Source organism: Cherax quadricarinatus, chromosome 78 (assembly GCF_038502225.1).
Source record: "Cherax quadricarinatus isolate ZL_2023a chromosome 78, ASM3850222v1, whole genome shotgun sequence".
Lineage (NCBI taxonomy): Eukaryota > Metazoa > Arthropoda > Malacostraca > Decapoda > Parastacidae > Cherax > Cherax quadricarinatus.
Window position 1 is genome coordinate 8260772 of NC_091369.1, and position 17317 is coordinate 8278088.

Here is a 17317-nt window from a genome sequence, read left to right on the forward strand (position 1 = left end):
TTTCAATGCTAAAGTGGGTAAAAATGTTATGGAGGGAGTAGTAGGTAAATTTGGGGTGCCAGGGGTAAATGTAAATGGGGAGCCTTTAATTGAGCTATGTGTAGAAAGAAATTTGGTAATAAGTAACACATATTTTATGAAAAAGAGGATAAATAAGTATACAAGATATGATGTAGCACGTAATGAAAGTAGTTTGTTAGATTATGTATTGGTGGATAAAAGGTTGATGGGTAGGCTCCAGGATGTACATGTTTATAGAGGGGCAACTGATATATCGGATCATTATTTAGTTGTAGCTACAGTTAGAGTAAGAGGTAGATGGGAAAAGAGGAAGGTGGCAACAACAAGTAAGAGGGAGGTGAAAATGTATAAACTAAGGGAGGAGGAAGTTCGGGCGAGATATAAGCGACTATTGGCAGAAAGGTGGGCTAGTGCAAAGATGAGTAGTGGGGGGGTTGAAGAGGGTTGGAATAGTTTTAAAAATGCAGTATTGGAATGTGGGGCAGAAGTTTGTGGTTATAGGAGGGTGGGGGCAGGAGGAAAGAGGAGTGATTGGTGGAATGATGAAGTAAAGGGTGTGATAAAAGAGAAAAAGGTAGCTTACGAGAGGTTTTTACAAAGCAGAAGTGTTATAAGAAGAGCAGAGTATATGGAGAGTAAAAGAAAGGTGAAGAGAGTGGTGAGAGAGTGCAAAAGGAGAGCAGATGAAAGAGTGGGAGAGGCACTGTCAAGAAATTTTAATGAAAATAAGAAAAAATTTTGGAGTGAGTTAAACAAGTTAAGAAAGCCTAGGGAAAGTATGGATTTGTCAGTTAAAAACAGAGTAGGGGAGTTAGTAGATGGGGAGAGGGAGGTATTAGGTAGATGGCGAGAATATTTTGAGGAACTTTTAAATGTTAAGGAAGAAAGGGAGGCGGTAATTTCATGCACTGGCCAGGGAGGTATACCATCTTTTAGGAGTGAAGAAGAGCAGAATGTAAGTGTGGGGGAGGTACGTGAGGCATTACGTAGAATGAAAGGGGGTAAAGCAGCTGGAACTGATGGGATCATGACAGAAATGTTAAAAGCAGGGGGGGATATAGTGTTGGAGTGGTTGGTACTTTTGTTTAATAAATGTATGAAAGAGGGGAAGGTACCTAGGGATTGGCAGAGAGCATGTATAGTCCCTTTATATAAAGGGAAAGGGGACAAAAGAGATTGTAAAAATTATAGAGGAATAAGTTTACTGAGTATACCAGGAAAAGTATACGGTAGGGTTATAATTGAAAGAATTAGAGGTAAGACAGAATGTAGAATTGCGGATGAGCAAGGAGGCTTCAGAGTGGGTAGGGGATGTGTAGATCAAGTGTTTACATTGAAGCATATATGTGAACAGTATTTAGATAAAGGTAGGGAAGTTTTTATTGCATTTATGGATTTAGAAAAGGCATATGATAGAGTGGATACAGGAGCAATGTGGCAGATGTTGCAAGTATATGGAATAGGTGGTAAGTTACTAAATGCTGTAAAGAGCTTTTATGAGGATAGTGAGGCTCAGGTTAGGGTGTGTAGAAGAAAGGGAGAATACTTCCCGGTAAAAGTAGGTCTTAGACAGGGATGTGTAATGTCACCATGGTTGTTAAATATATTTATAGATGGGGTTGTAAAAGAAGTAAATGCTAGGGTGTTCGGGAGAGGGGTGGGATTAAATTATGGGGAATCAAATTCAAAATGGGAATTGACACAGTTACTTTTTGCTGATGATACTGTGCTTATGGGAGATTCTAAAGAAAAATTGCAAAGGTTAGTGGATGAGTTTGAGAATGTGTGTAAAGGTAGAAAGTTGAAAGTGAACATAGAAAAGAGTAAGGTGATGAGGGTATCAAATGATTTAGATAAAGAAAAATTTGATATCAAATTGGGGAGGAGTAGTATGGAAGAAGTGAATGTTTTCAGATACTTAGGAGTTGACGTGTCGGCGGATGGATTTATGAAGGATGAGGTTAATCATAGAATTGATGAGGGAAAAAAGGTGAGTGGTGCGTTGAGGTATGTGTGGAGTCAAAAAACGTTATCTATGGAGGCAAAGAAGGGAATGTATGAAAGTATAGTAGTACCAACACTTATATGGATGTGAAGCTTGGGTGGTAAATGCAGCAGCGAGGAGACGGTTGGAGGCAGTGGAGATGTCCTGTCTAAGGGCAATGTGTGGTGTAAATATTATGCAGAAAATTCGGAGTGTGGAAATTAGGAGAAGGTGTGGAGTTAATAAAAGCATTAGTCAGAGGGCAGAAGAGGGGTTGTTGAGGTGGTTTGGTCATTTAGAGAGAATGGATCAAAGTAGAATGACATGGAAAGCATATAAATCTATAGGGGAAGGAAAGAGGGGTAGGGGTCGTCCTCGAAAGGGTTGGAAAGAGGGGGTAAAGGAGGTTTTGTGGGTGAGGGGCTTGGACTTCCAGCAAGCGTGCATGAGCGTGTTAGATAGGAGTGAATGGAGACGAATGATACTTGGGACCTGACGATCTGTTGGATTGTGAGCAGGGTAATATTTAGTGAAGGGATTCAGGGAAACCGGTTATTTTCATATAGTCGGACTTGAGTCCTGGAAATGGGAAGTACAATGCCTGCACTTTAAAGGAGGGGTTTGGGATATTGGCAGTTTGGAGGGATATGTTGTGTATCTCTATACGTAGTATATGCTTCTAAACTGTTGTATTCTGAGCACCTCTGCAAAAGCAGTGATAATGTGTGAGTGTGGTGAAAGTGTTGAATGATGATGAAAGTATTTTCTTTTTGGGGATTTTCTTTCTTTTTGGGTCACCCTACCTCGGTGGGAGACGGCCAACTTGTTGAAAAAAAAAGAAGAAAAAAATATATATTATATATTCAGTGGACCCCCGCATAACGATCACCTCCGAATGCGACCAATTATGTAAGTGTATTTATGTAAGTGCGTTTGTACGTGTATGTTTGGGGGTCTGAAATGGACTAATCTACTTCACAATATTCCTTATGGGAACAAATTCGGTCAGTACTGGCACCTGAACATACTTCTGGAGTGAAAAAATATCGTTAACCGGGGGTCCACTGTATATGGGTTGACATGCCAGCCGATGGATTTATGAAGGATGAGGTTAACCATAGAATTGATGAAGAAAAAAGGTGACTGGTGCATTGAGGTATATGTGCAGACATAAAAACGTTATTTATGGAGGCAAAGAAAGGAATGTATGAAAGTATAGTGGTACCAGCACTCTTATATGGGTGTGAAGCTTGGGTTGTAAGTACTGCAGCGAGGAGACAGTTGGAGGCAGTAGAGATGTTCTGTCTAAAGGCAGTGTGTGGTGTAAATATGCAGAAAATTAGGAGTGTGGAAATTAGGAGAAGGTGTGGAGTTAATAAAAGTATTAGTCAGAAGGCTGAAGAGGGATTGAGGTGGTTTGGTCATTTAGAGAGAATGGATCAAAGTAGAATGACATGGAGAGTGTATAAATCTGTAGGGAAAGGAAGGCGGGGTAGGGGTCATCCCTGAAAAGGTTGGAGGGAGGAGGTGAAGGAGGTTTTGTGGGCGAGGGGCTTGGACTTCCAGCAAGCGTGCATGAGCATGTTAGATAGGAGTGAATGGAGACGAATGGTATTTCGGACTTGACGAGCTGTTGAAGTGTGAGCAAGGTAATATTTAGTGAAGGGATTCAGGGAAACCGGTTATTTTTATATAGCCGGACTTGAGTCCTGGAAATGGGAAGTACAATGCTTGCACTTTAAAGGAGGGGTTTGGGATATTGGCAGTTTGGAGGGATATGTTGTGTATCTTTATACGTATATGCTGCTAAACTGTTGTATTCTGGGCACCTCTGCAAAAAGAGTGATTATGTTTGAGTGAGGTGAGTGTTGAATGATGATGAAAGTATTTTCTTTTTGGGGATTTTCTTTCTTTTTGGGTCACCCTACCTCGGTGGGAGACGGCTGACTTGTTGAAAAAAAAAATTATATATATATTATATATTTTTTTTTTTATCAAGTTGGCCGTCTCCCACCGAGGCAGGGTGACCCAAAAAGAGAAGAAACACTTTCTATCATCACTCAGTCCATCACTCTTACCAGAGGTGTGCATAGACTACATTTCAAAAACTACAACATATCTACACCCCTCTTTCAGAGTGCAGGCTCAGTACTTCCCACCTCCAGGACTCAAGTCTGGCTAACACATTTTCCTGAATCCATAAAGGTTACCCTTGTTTGTGTACATTTTAAAGTTAAAGTTCTTCTTGTTTCAGGTTTATGAACAAGCTTTGAAGCGCAATCCAAGAGACTCTGTTCTTGCATGTCGCATGGGCATGGCACTAGTGAAGACTCATCAGTATGGAAAAGCTATTAATTATTATAAAGAAGCTATTAAAACAGGAAGTAGTAACCAGTTAAGGTAGGTAAATCATTTTTAATTTATATAATTAATTTATTAATTTATATTGGCAGTTTGGAGGGATATGTTGTGTATCTTTATATGTGTATGCTTCTAAACTGTTGTATTCTGAGCACCTCTGCAAAAACAGTGATAATGTGCGAGTGTGGTGAAAGTGTTGAATGATGATGAAAGTATTTTCTTTTTGGGGATTTTCTTTCTTTTTTGGGTCACCCTGCCTCTGTGGGAGACAGCCGACTTGTTGAAAAAAAAAAAAAATGAAACGTGTATTGCAAGAATATATAGAGGAACTCAGGGAAAGCAGTTAGCAGGACTTGCATTCTGGAAATGGGAAGTACAGTGCCTATGTTCTGAAGGATGGGTGGGGATGTTGCAGTCCTGGAGGTGAGAAGCAAAGTACGATACTCTGCCTACACTGTGAAGGATGAGTAGGGATGTTGCAGTTTAAATGGTCATTTCTTTTCCAACCCATCATCTTAAAATTTTAAGTCAGTTTCTCACAGTACTGATTTCAGCAAATTTCTTGATGTGTAGTGTTGTATATTATTAAAAAATAACCAGTTACTAAAGGAGATATTTTAATGTTGCAGTTTTGTAATTGTAGTGTAAGCGCACCTCTGGCAAGACAGTGATGGAGTGAATGATGATGCAAGTTTTTCTTTTTTAGGCCACCCTACCTTGGTGGGAAACAGCCAATTGTTAATAATAATAAAAAAAAAACAGCTACTGTATAACATGCCAGAAAACTGATAAATGAAGTATTACATACAGGAGATAAATCGTGAACAGAAAACAGGAACCCACTGAGTGCACTCTACAATACACAGATAATCATTGTTTAAGGTTTGAATAACAGTCACCCATATGACTGTCTAAGCCACAGTGAAATATTGACTTTATTTTGGAGAATGAGCTGCTATTTCCATAACATGATAATAAATGTTATATACAGTTTTTCACTTATATTTACTGAACAGATATGATATGGCAGAGCTACAGATGCGCTTGAAACAATATGATAAAGCTGAGAAAACTATTGCACAAGCTCTGGATGCTGAAAGTTACAATCCTGTTGATCTCAACTCCATGCTTTCTCAAGCAAAACTGCTCAATCTTCAAGCAAAGGTAAAATTTTGAGCTAACCATATGCTGCTGTTTATTTTTTATAGTACAGTATCCATTTAATTCAGATAGCAGATTAACCCTTTGGGGGTTTTGGACGTACTAGTACGTCTTACGACCCAGGGTTTTTGATGTACTAGTACGCCTAAATTCTAGCGCCCTCAAATCTAGTGAGAGGAAGCTGGTAGGCCTACATATGTAAGAATGGGTCTATGTGGTCAGTGTGCACAGTATAAAAAAAATCCTGCAGCACACAGTGCGTAATGAGAAAAAAAAAAACTTTGACCGTATTTTTGGATTAACACAGAGACTTTGCACTGTATTTTCGTATGGTATTTATTGTTGTATTCTAGTTTTCTTGGTCTCATTTTATAGAATGGAAGATATATTACAGAAATTGAGATGATTTTGACTGGTTTTACAATGAAAAGTACCTTGAAATTGAGCTCAAAGTAGCAGAAATGTTCGATTTTTACCAAAGTTCAAAAGTAAACAAATCATGCCAAGCGTCCAATACACGTCAACTGGTGAGTCTAATATTCTTTCACAAGTGCGCTGATATTATATATACCATTTCTATGCTAATGCAGTAGTCTGCATAACAGTAAATCTTACTTTTTTTTGTAAGAATAAAAATTCAAAGTGGAAAGCCAAAGAAATATAAGAGGGGCCTGGGGATATGACTAACAAACAGAGAACTTGTTATTTTAGTGCCAGGAATGTCTTTCTTGTTTATTCTGGACCCTATTTGGAAATTGGCATCTTTTGAAATTTGTGTGAAATTGGCAAAATTGCTAAATTTTAACCACTTTGTTGGATAGTTGAAATCGGTAAATGGGTGGTTTCTTGTACTCATTCGATAGAAAAAATGGAGTTCTAGCGAAATAGTTATGATTTTTGTCGACTAGTACACTGGAATTGGCCGAAAATAGGGCTCAAAGTGGGCAAAATCATCGATGCGTAAACATCGCCGAGACCTCTAACTTCGCGAGAGCATAATTCCATAAGTTTTCTATCAAATTTCATACTTTTGGTGTCATTATGATCGGGAAAAGATTCTCTATCTTTTCATATGAAAAAATAATTTTTTTTTTTTAAATTTGGCCGACCCTGAGAACAAGTCTCTGAGAGGACCTGTCGACCCCCAAAGGGTTAATGTTCTTTAAGTACTCTATAATTGTTGTATCTTTGTAACTGATAAGTTGCTTTCCAGTATATGTGTGTGTGTTGGTGGCCCAACTAATCTTGTGTGTGTTTTCTTTGACTTCCGAACACCTGCCCTTCGTATGATCCCCTTCACACAAACATACACATGTGCACATGGTAATGGAAATGGGAGACAGCAAAAACAGGCCATATGAAGAATATTATAGATTAGAGAGGACTAATTACCTCAAACTCTTCTCATCTTCCACCATACATCTCTGTACCGAACTGAGGAAACCACTTGTTGGTGAAACATTTCCACAATAAAGGTACCCAAATGTTGCACAAGTGTCTCAGTCATCAATGTCTCAGTTTCTAAACTATTTATCTGCAATTATAGATTATGTAACAAAATGTTAGTATCAGAGAGATGGCTCCAGGGATTATAATTATTTATAGAAGATTGTCACCAGAAGATCATATAAACAAAGTTATGAGAAATTATATGTTGATACCTAAAGTCAGTTCCCAGTCAGCTAGACTATGGCTTATACATTGAATTGCATACCGCCAGCAGTAACAGCCTGGTTGATCAGGCCCTGACAGGCCTGATTAACTGGGAGGCCTGATTTAGGACTGGGCTGTAAGGCTGTTGACCCTCAGAACAACCTCCAGGTAGACTCCAGGTAATGGTAGCTAGGTTCACTTGCATACAAGCTTCTAAATATATGGAGAGAGAAATTAAAAAAAAAAAATCACAAATGTTAGACCAAAATTAGAATATACAGCAGCTCTAAGTGCTTATATTTAAAACATGTGAATAAGGGTAAGGCAGCCGGGGTTGATGGGATAAAGATAGAAATGTTAAAAGCAGGCGGGGATATAGTTTTGGAGTGGTTGGTGCAATTATTTAATAAATGTATGGAAGAGGGTAAGGTACCTAGGGATTGGCAGAGAGCATGCATAGTTCCTTTGCATAAAGGCAAAGGGGACAAAAGAGAGTGCAAAAATTATAGGGGGATAAGTCTGTTGAGTATACCTGGTAAAGTGTATGGTAGAGTTATTATTGAAAGAATTAAGAGTAAGAAAGAGAATAGGATAGCAGATGAACAAGGAGACTTTAGGAAAGGTAGGGGGAGTGTGGACCAGGTGTTTACAGTGAAACATATAAGTGAACAGTATTTAGATAAGGCTAAAGAGGTCTTTGTGGCATTTATGGATTTGGAAAAGGCGTATGACAGGGTGGATAGGGGGGCAATGTGGCAGATGTTGCAGGTGTCTGGTGTAGGAGGTAGGTTACTGAAAGCAGTGAAGAGTTTTTACGAGGATAGTGAAGCTCAAGTTAGAGTATGTAGGAAAGAGGGAAATTATTTCCCAGTAAAAGTAGGCCTTAGACAAGGATGTGTGATGTCACCGTGGTTGTTTAATATATTTATAGATGGGGTTGTAAGAGAAGTAAATGCGAGGGTCTTGGCAAAAGGCGTGGAGTTAAAAGATAAAGAATCACACACAAAGTGGAAGTTGTCACAGTTGCTCTTTACTGATGACGCTGTGCTCTTGGGAGATTCTGAAGAGAAGTTGCAGAGATTGGTGGATGAATTTGGTAGGGTGTGCAAAAGAAGAAAATTAAAAGTGAATACAGGAAAGAGTAAGGTTATGAGGATAACAAAAAGATTAGATGATGAAAGATTGGATATCAGATTGGAGGGAGAGAGTATGGAGGAGGTGAATGTATTCAGATATTTGGGAGTGGACATGTCAGCGAATGGGTCTATGAAAGATGAGGTGAATCATAGAATTGATGAGGGGAAAAGGGCGAGTGGTGCACTTAGGAGTCTGTGGAGACAAAGAACTTTGTCCTTGGAGGCAAAGAGGGGAATGTATGAGAGTATAGTTTTACCAACGCTCTTATATGGGTGTGAAGCATGGGTGATGAATGTTGCAGCGAGGAGAAGGCTGGAGGCAGTGGAGATGTCATGTCTGAGAGCAGTGTGTGGTGTGAATATAATGCAGAGAATTCGTAGTTTGGAAGTTAGGAGGAGGTGCGGGATTACCAAAACTGTTGTCCAGAGGGCTGAGGAAGGGTTGTTGAGGTGGTTCGGACATGTAGAGAGAATGGAGCAAAACAGAGTGACTTCAAGAGTGTATCAGTCTGTAGTGGAAGGAAAGTGGGGTAGGGGTCGGCCTAGGAAATGTTGGAGGGAGGGGGTAAAGGAGGTTTTGTGTGCGAGGGGCTTGGACTTCCAGCAGGCATGCGTGAGCGTGTTTGATAGGAGTGAATGGAGACAAATGGTTTTTAATACTTGACGTGCTGTTGGAGTGTGAGCAAAGTAACATTTATGAAGGGGTTCAGGTAAACCGGCAGGCCGGACTTGAGTCCTGGAGATGGGAAGTACAGTGCCTGCACTCTGAAGGAGGGGTGTTAATGTTGCAGTTTAAAAACTGTAGTGTAAAGCACCCTTCTGGCAAGACAGTGATGGAGTGAATGATGGTGAAAGTTTTTCTTTTTCGGGCCACCCTGCCTTGGTGGGAATCGGCCAGTGTGATAATAATAATAAAAAAGTTAGAAAATGTCTACTAAAGCTAAAAGAAAGGGCTTCCAGAGCTTAAAAATGAGATGTAATGAAAGGCTAAAATCACAAAAGATGCCCTTATTGGCTGATACTGTTAGAAGGTACCATACTGTACTTATTGTAGATCATGTGATTTTTTTTTCTAACATTGTCACTCACCTCATGTACACTTTGAAGTTTACATAAAAGGGGTATTCATTTTATTTTCTGTTTTATGTGCCTATACATCAATCATTCATATTTATTTTTTCTTCTCCAAGGTGCATGAACGAGCTGAGAATTACGAACAAGCACTCTTAACTCTGAGTAAGGGTAAAGATGTTCAAGTGAGAGTAATGAAGAGAGCCCAGGTGGAGTTACCAGACACAGTTCCTGAACAAAGACAGTTGGCTGGCAGGTTGGGTTACACTCAGTCTTGTGACTGTGTAAACAAAATTGCTTATGTATGTAAATGAACACAGGATATTGTAATGGCTTAACATGAATAATTTAGTGTACAATATTTTTAATAAGTAAATTAAAATTCAGATTATTGTATAATTTATTTATGTATTTATTGATTTAATTTAATTATTTTTAGCCCAGTCATCTCTTACTGAAGAAGGGTGACCTAAAGAGAAGGAACACTTTATATTACATTAAATGGATGAAATCTTAATAAAACGTGTGATTGCAAATGTGTAAAAAAATACCCGTGAATATAGGAAATAAAACCTGAATGCTTTCATGTTTTTACACACACACACATCTTCAGAGGAATGTGTGTGTGTGTGTCAGCACATCTAAACTGTCATATTCTGGGCATCTCTGCAAAGACAGTGATTATGCATCATGATGGTGAAAGTGTTTCTTCCTTTTTTGGGTCACCCTGCTTCAGTGGGAGATGGCCAGCGTGTTAAAAAAAAAAAAGCGCATGAAAGCGTTCAAGTTTTATTTCCTAGTTTCACTGTGGTATTTTTACATTACATTGAATGTATGATAGTCATATGTGCATGTTGCAGCATGTGTGGGAGGATGGCAGAGCATGCAGCAAACCAGCGTGATTATGAACAAGCGATCAAGCTTTACAAGGAAGCTCTCCAGTATGATCCAGAACATGCTCCAACCCTCCTGGCTTTAGCCAAATTGTACATGCAGGTATGTTTTATAAATTGGAGTTAATTAACAGTTTAATTCTGCATAACTACAAGTTGTATATTAGCATTACTCTCCTGTATGTAAAAATAAAATGATGAATTACTGAATATCCACAAACAAAAAATGAACCAGCGCATGAAATTTTAAAACTTTTCTAGGAACTTGTATCTCATTTTATACAGGGCAGAGTTTGTTGTATTACACATGTAATACTGTAGTGCTCATAGTGTGTTCATTTTAGGCAAGACTGAAATAAATACCTATACCTTAATACAATGTATATATTTAATTGTTGCACAGATAAATGACTTGGACCAGTGTCAGTATACATGCATGACACTGTTGAGGACAGATAAGGAGAATGATAGTGCTACAGTGATGATGGCAGACTTGTCTTACAGAAGGAATGAATATGATACTGCTATGTTTCATTTCCAGCAGCTTCTTGGTAAGTTAATTATTGTAATACAGTAGATCAATTTACATGACTGTATATTACTCATATTAGCTGTATGTAACTTTTAGTTATTCTTTTGTAGTTTTGTCTGTTATTACTTGCTTTTTTTGTTTTATAAACACATCAGCTATTTCCCACTGAGGCAGGATGACCTGAAAAAGAATAAACACTTTCATCCTCATTCGCTCCATCACTGTCTTGCCAGAGGTACACCAGTACCACAATTAAAAAAAAAACAATGATTTTTTTTGTGAAGCAGCATTGCTATTATTCATTGTCATTCAAACACTTGAGTCGGCATTTGTCTTCCTTTGACTAGTGCTTGCTCCTTTTGTGTAAAATATTCTTGTGGATTTTTCTAGTGGTGCACAGGGAAAAGATTTAAATGTACATTACTGGGAGAATTTTAATTTTCTGCAAAAATTCCATTAATGTCTTTTGAAGTGAATTAAAAATGCTCCTTTTTATATGTAAATGTACGTCAACAAATGCCACAACTTATACAAGTGCAGGTTATCATATTTAAACATCAACTGGCTGGGCTGGTAATATGTCCATCATAAGCATTTAAGGAGTGAAGTCAACTTATCATACAGTATTACAGTAAACCCTCGTATTACACAACCTTGGAGTGTGCAATTTTGTCTTTATATAATACAAAAATTGTTGGCAATAAATTAAATAGTATGGATAAAACTTCTTTTCTTTCAACGTACCAGCCGTATCCCACTGAGGCAGGGAGGCCCAAAAGAAAAAACTAAAGTTTCTCTTTTTAAATTTAGTAATATATACAGGAGAAGGGGTTACTAGCCCCTTGCTCCCGGCATTTTAGTCGCCTCTTACAACACGTATGGCTTACGGAGGAAGAATTCTGTTCCACTTCCCCATGGAGGTAAGAGGAAATAAACAAGAACAAGAACTAGAAAGAAAATAGAAGAAAACCCAGAGGGGTGTGTGTATATATATGCTTGTACATGTATGTATAGTGTGACCTAAGTGTAAGTAGAAGTAGCAAGACATACCTGAAATCTTGCATGTTTATGAGACAGACAAAAGACACCAGCAATCCTACCATCATGTAAAACAATTACAGGCTTTCGTTGTACACTCACTTGGCAGGACGGTAGTACCTCCCTGGGCGGTTGCTATTTACCAACCTACTTCCTAGAAAACTTCTTTTATACACTGTTATTCTAAAAAAATAAATAATAGGTGAAATTTGAGTGTTTCCAAGCATTTCTTATTTCTTAACCTTTTCACTGTCAGTCCCATAATATTAAGGCTTGCAAGCAAGTGTCAGTCTCATAATATTACGGCTTGCAAGCCAGTGTCAGTCCTGTAATATTACGGCTTGCAAACCAGTGTCGGTCCCGTAATATTATGCCAAAATTCTAGTGGCTTCAAATCTTGTGGGAGAAAGCTGGTAGGACTGCATATGAGAGAACAGATCTGAGTGGTTAGTGTGTGCAGTATAAAAAAATCCTGCAGCACGCAGTGCATAATGAGGAAAAAAAACTCCAATCCGTGTTTTTGGTTTAAAACAACTTCACGGTGTATTTTTGTATGGTATTTATGGTTATATTCTCGTTTTCTTGGTTTCATTTGATAGAATGGAAGATATATTACAGAAATAGAGATGATTTTGAATGGTTTATGGACTAAAAGTACCTTAAAATTGAGCTCAAAGCAGAAATATTCAATTTTTGCCAATGTTCAAGAGTAAACAGATCAGGTCACATGTCCAATACTTGTCAACTGGTGGGTCTAATATGCTTTCACAAATGTACTGATATTATTTATACTATTTTTACATAATGTAGTAGTCTGCATAACAGTAAATCTAATGTTTGTGTGAATAAAAATTCAAAATAGAAAGCAAGTGTAATGTAAGAGGGGCCTGGAGACATGACTAATAAACAGAGAAAACATTATTTTAGTCCTAGGAATGTTTGTATTGTTAATTCTGGGCTATTTTGAAATTGGCCTTACTTGAATTGTGTATGAAATTGGCCAAATTACCATTTTCTGATCACTTTATTGGGTAGTTGAAATCGGTAAATGGGCGGTTTCTTGTACTCGGTCAATAGAACAAATGGAGTTCTAGCGAAATAGCTATGAGTTTGGTTGACTGGAACAATGGAATTGCATCGGCGATTTTAATCGCCGATGCATGAACATCGCTGAGACCGCTAACTTTGCGAGAGCATAGTTCTGTAAGTTTTCCATCAAATTTCATACTTTGTGTCATTACCATCAGGAAAAGATTCTCTGTAATTTCGTAAGAAAAAATAACTTTTTGTTAAATTCTTCGACACTGAGAGCAAGTTTGTGAGCAAGGGTCTCGACAATGAAAGGGTTAATTATGTCCAGTAAACTTTTCCTATTTTAAGTTAAGTAATACTGCCCATAAAGAAAATTATACACCAGTAGAAACTGTTTCACAACAGTTGAAAAAGCAAGATAGAATGCATATATGAGACCATGACAGCTTCCTATTTTAAAATTACAATTGTGCTTTTATAAACTGAGGGCCCTTGCACTTCACTGAGTTCATAAAATATTACCCATATAGTCTGCAGTGATAAAATAGTACTGACAAAGCTGGTAGTCAGAGGGTGTCATATCTGAGCTGTAGAAGAAGTTGGCCACATGATCAGAGTACTTCTGGTAAACAAACTGGTGTATGAGCAAACAGAGCAGTAGTACCCCTTACATATCCCTGTACAGATGGGTATTTACCTTTTAAACATAATGGTGATTTTTATTTTTAACAGATCGTCGTCCAGCATACTTCCCAGCCTTAGCACGACTTGTAGAGGTTATGAGAAGAACTGGAACTCTAGATGAAGCTGAACCTTATCTGGATCGAGCAGAGCAGGCTATCCTTAGACCAAGCACTGATCCAGGTTATAACTTTTGCAGAGGGTTATATGACTGGTAATTTGAAAAAAATTATTTTGTGTTGGGAGTGAAGCTAAATGCTTATAGGTGATTAGCCAGGTATAAACATGAAAATTTACTAATTATTTTTGGAAAAAATATCTGAAACAAGCCCTTTCTATGTAAATTGCAATGTCAAAGATTCAAAGTTAATTATAGAGTAAACCACACCTCAGCACTGAGGTAAAATAGTGGGTTTAAATATTTTGTCTAGTTTGTAATTACTGGTAGGGCTTTATATCTTCAGGAGCATAGTTATGCTCGTTGTGTCCTGTCTAGTTTTTAATCTCTGTAATTTTGTTTTAAATTTCAGGTGCTTGTAGCCCTTACTACCTTTTGTAACCCATTCTTTATTCTACCATTCTGTGCATAAAGAAAAACTTAATATTATCTTCACATCACATTTCAGTCATTAGTTTACAACTATGACCTCTTGTTCTTCCTTAACTTTCTTTTGCACTCTTATAAATTTGTGATAGAATTTCTTGTTTTTCTTCCTATCAGCTAATGAGAACATATTCAGTGCCTTCAGCCAGTCTTCATAAATCATATTTTCACAGTTATTTTTTTAGGTGCATATATTATACCATTGCTGCATAGTCCAGTTTCAGTCTAACATGTGTTATGAACAGCTTTAAATACATATGTAAATGCTGTTTTAAAATTTGCCAGTGAATTATTAGTTTATTCATGACTTCATTCATATTATCTTTTAGAGGCAATCTTTTGTCAGCGGTAAAAGTAAGATTATTACTTTATTCTTATTATGATTATACAACATTAAAAGTACTTGCTCAACCCACACAGGTCATAGTGGTGCGGTGTGAGCAGTAAGAGTAGGGATTAGTGGAGTTGGGAGTTAGTGGAAAATTAATGTCAAAGTGTACCATCTTGTAGTGAAATCCTCAAAATTTTCTTGATTGAATAACTTTAATTTCTTCTTTTAAAGACTATGTTAAAAGAAGAGGGGCTGTTGAGGTGGTTTGGTCATTAACCCGTAAACGGTCCAAACGTTTTTTCAACATTTGAAAGTATGTAAAAAAAGTAGATCTTTTTTTTTTTGTACATTTGAAAACGTGTAAAAAACTTTGATCTACTTTTTTTTTTGTTATATTTGAAAATATGCAAAAAAAACGTAATCTACTTTTGGAGCACTACGCATGTGAACGTAGATCTGCTTGGACCGTTTACGGGTTAAGAGAAAATGGAATAAAGAATGACTTGGAGAGTGTAAAAATCTGCAGGGGAAGGAAGGCAGGGTAGGGGTTGGCCCCGAAAAGGTTGGAGGGAGGGGGTGAAGGAGGTTTGTGGGCAAGGGGCTTGGATTTCCAGCAAGCGTGTGTGAGCTTGTTAGATAGGAGTGAATGGAGACGAATAGTTTTTGAGACCTGATGAGCTGTTGGAGTGTGAGCATGGTAATATTTTGTGAAAGGAGTCAAGGGAACCGGTTAGCCTGACTTGAGTCCTGGAAATGGGAAGTACAATACCTACTCTTTAAAAGAGGGGTTTGGGATATTGGCAGTTTGGAGGTACATCTGAACTGTCGTATCTGGGTGCCTCTACAAAGACAGTGATTATGTACAAGTGATGATGAAAGTGTTGAATGATGAAAGTTTTTTCTTTTTGGGTTTTCCTTTCTTTTTGGGTCACTCTGCCTTGGTGGGGAATGGCCGACATGTTAAAAAAAAATTAAAAGAATGTAGATGTGTGGAAACATTTGGTGTCATATTCTCTCTGTCAACTGGGAAGACTACAGTGTTTCCTCCTTGTCTTCTCAGTGGGAGGATATAGTAGTTTCTCAGCTTTCCTTATAAGGCATCAAGGGTTTAGATAGACAGATAGCATAAAGTGTCAAAGATATGGATTGATTATATTTATAGCATCTTATATGACAGGTATTTGGGAAATCCAAATTCTGCACTCAAGTTTTTCAATAAAGCACGAAAGGATCAAGAATGGGGCCAACGAGCAATTTACAACATGATTGAAATTTGCCTCAACCCTGACAATGACACTATTGGTGGGGAGACATTTGAGACTGTGGATAGTGAGGTGAATCACTCTGGAGCAAGAGACACTCTAGATATGGCCATCAGAACAGCAGACAAGTTGCTGAAGGTATGCACTGATGCTAGTGTGTAGTGGTATTAGTTTTGCATATTAGCACTTCATACAAAAGGTTTTGTTAAATATAAGGGGTCCTTTTTTTTCCCATCTTCTTGGTAGAGGCTTTCACACTTTACAGAAATTGGAAATTTTTATATTTAAAGAGGTACTAAACCACTAGGAACAATACAGCACCTGGGGAGAATGGGAGGAAATCAGGTTTCATCCAAAGAAGGGGAGGGCATATGTGATTCTTGGCATCAAGAGCCCCTTGCTGGCATCTAGGAACTTAACTGAGGGGGTCTAATGGGTTAATTGATAATGATGTTGAAGTCTCCAGTAAAATATATAAAAAGTTTTTTATTATGTAACTTGTGATCATTTAGCTTGTGCTGGCACTATCATGGCCATCACCAAAACAAAAGTGGTATGACCATTATTGATTAAATTTGAGATTATAAGAAACTGAGGGTCACTTTTGTTAGGATATGGTAAATTAATCTTATTGCAGATATTTCTAGTATACGTACTGAATAAATAATTGCCCTTCAGAGAGGTGTGCCGTGATGCCGGTGAAGGACTCTTGATCCAGGGAATTGGAACTACCTTCCCTGTAGTTTAAATTTGTCTCATTCCCCAGGAACTGTACAAATCCTGCAGGTTTAGTGTTTCCCATATTTAGTTTTTTAACACACTGAGGTAGAGTGACCCCAAAAAATAGAAATGCATTCACCATCACTCATGCAATAGCTATTTTACCATAAGTTGGTAAATAATAAATCCATTTAACACTAGTACAATTACTAGTACTGGAAGAAAAAGAATACACATGCCAAGGACACCAATATGAGATTAGAATCATAATAGAATCAGCATTTCAGGCAATCTTAAGCTAACTAATATTTAAAAGGTGTACAATAATTTTAAGGTTTATTCATTTTATTCATAATGTAAGAAACATTACTTATAAATACTGGGGTATCACAAGCAGCATCTTAGGTCCTTCTAATCCTTTTTTTTTTATATCAGTGGGCCAAGTGTAACCCAGCAACTAATATCAGTGCTATATGTAGATGACACCCCATGTATCACCTCAAATTCAAACTACCTTAAAGTCCTGCTCCTAAATAACATAATACATTATAAACTAAATGTAACACTACTGATAATTACTGATAATTAAATGTAACACCACTGATAATTAAATGCAACACTACTGATAATTAACCGTACAAGTGTGAAACCTGTCTTGAAAGGTTACAGTACTTTTACAGTGTGCAACTTGTATGAAACTGTATGAATTAGAGGTTGTATTTATGGTAACTAATATTTCCATACTTAATGTACATCTTTATTTCTTGACATAAGTGTTACATTTTCTCCTGTTATCTACTTGTTACTCTCTTTCACCTAAAGAAATCTCTACTAGAA

The 17317-nt window shown here is 37.6% G+C and overlaps 1 protein-coding gene across 7 annotated transcripts in view; it reads left to right on the forward strand.

Moving 5' to 3' along the window:
- Positions 1-17317, forward strand: part of LOC128701601 (tetratricopeptide repeat protein 21B) — a 69015-nt gene that overhangs the window by 42825 nt on the left and 8873 nt on the right. For all 7 annotated transcript variants that reach the window (XM_070101663.1, XM_070101659.1, XM_070101660.1 and 4 more), the window contains exons 18-24: positions 4260-4405; positions 5383-5530; positions 9507-9643; positions 10248-10383; positions 10684-10831; positions 13615-13777; positions 15676-15898. In XM_070101663.1, the coding sequence (XP_069957764.1) occupies positions 4260-4405; positions 5383-5530; positions 9507-9643; positions 10248-10383; positions 10684-10831; positions 13615-13777; positions 15676-15898 (1101 nt within the window). The remainder of the gene's footprint in view (positions 1-4259; positions 4406-5382; positions 5531-9506; positions 9644-10247; positions 10384-10683; positions 10832-13614; positions 13778-15675; positions 15899-17317) is intronic.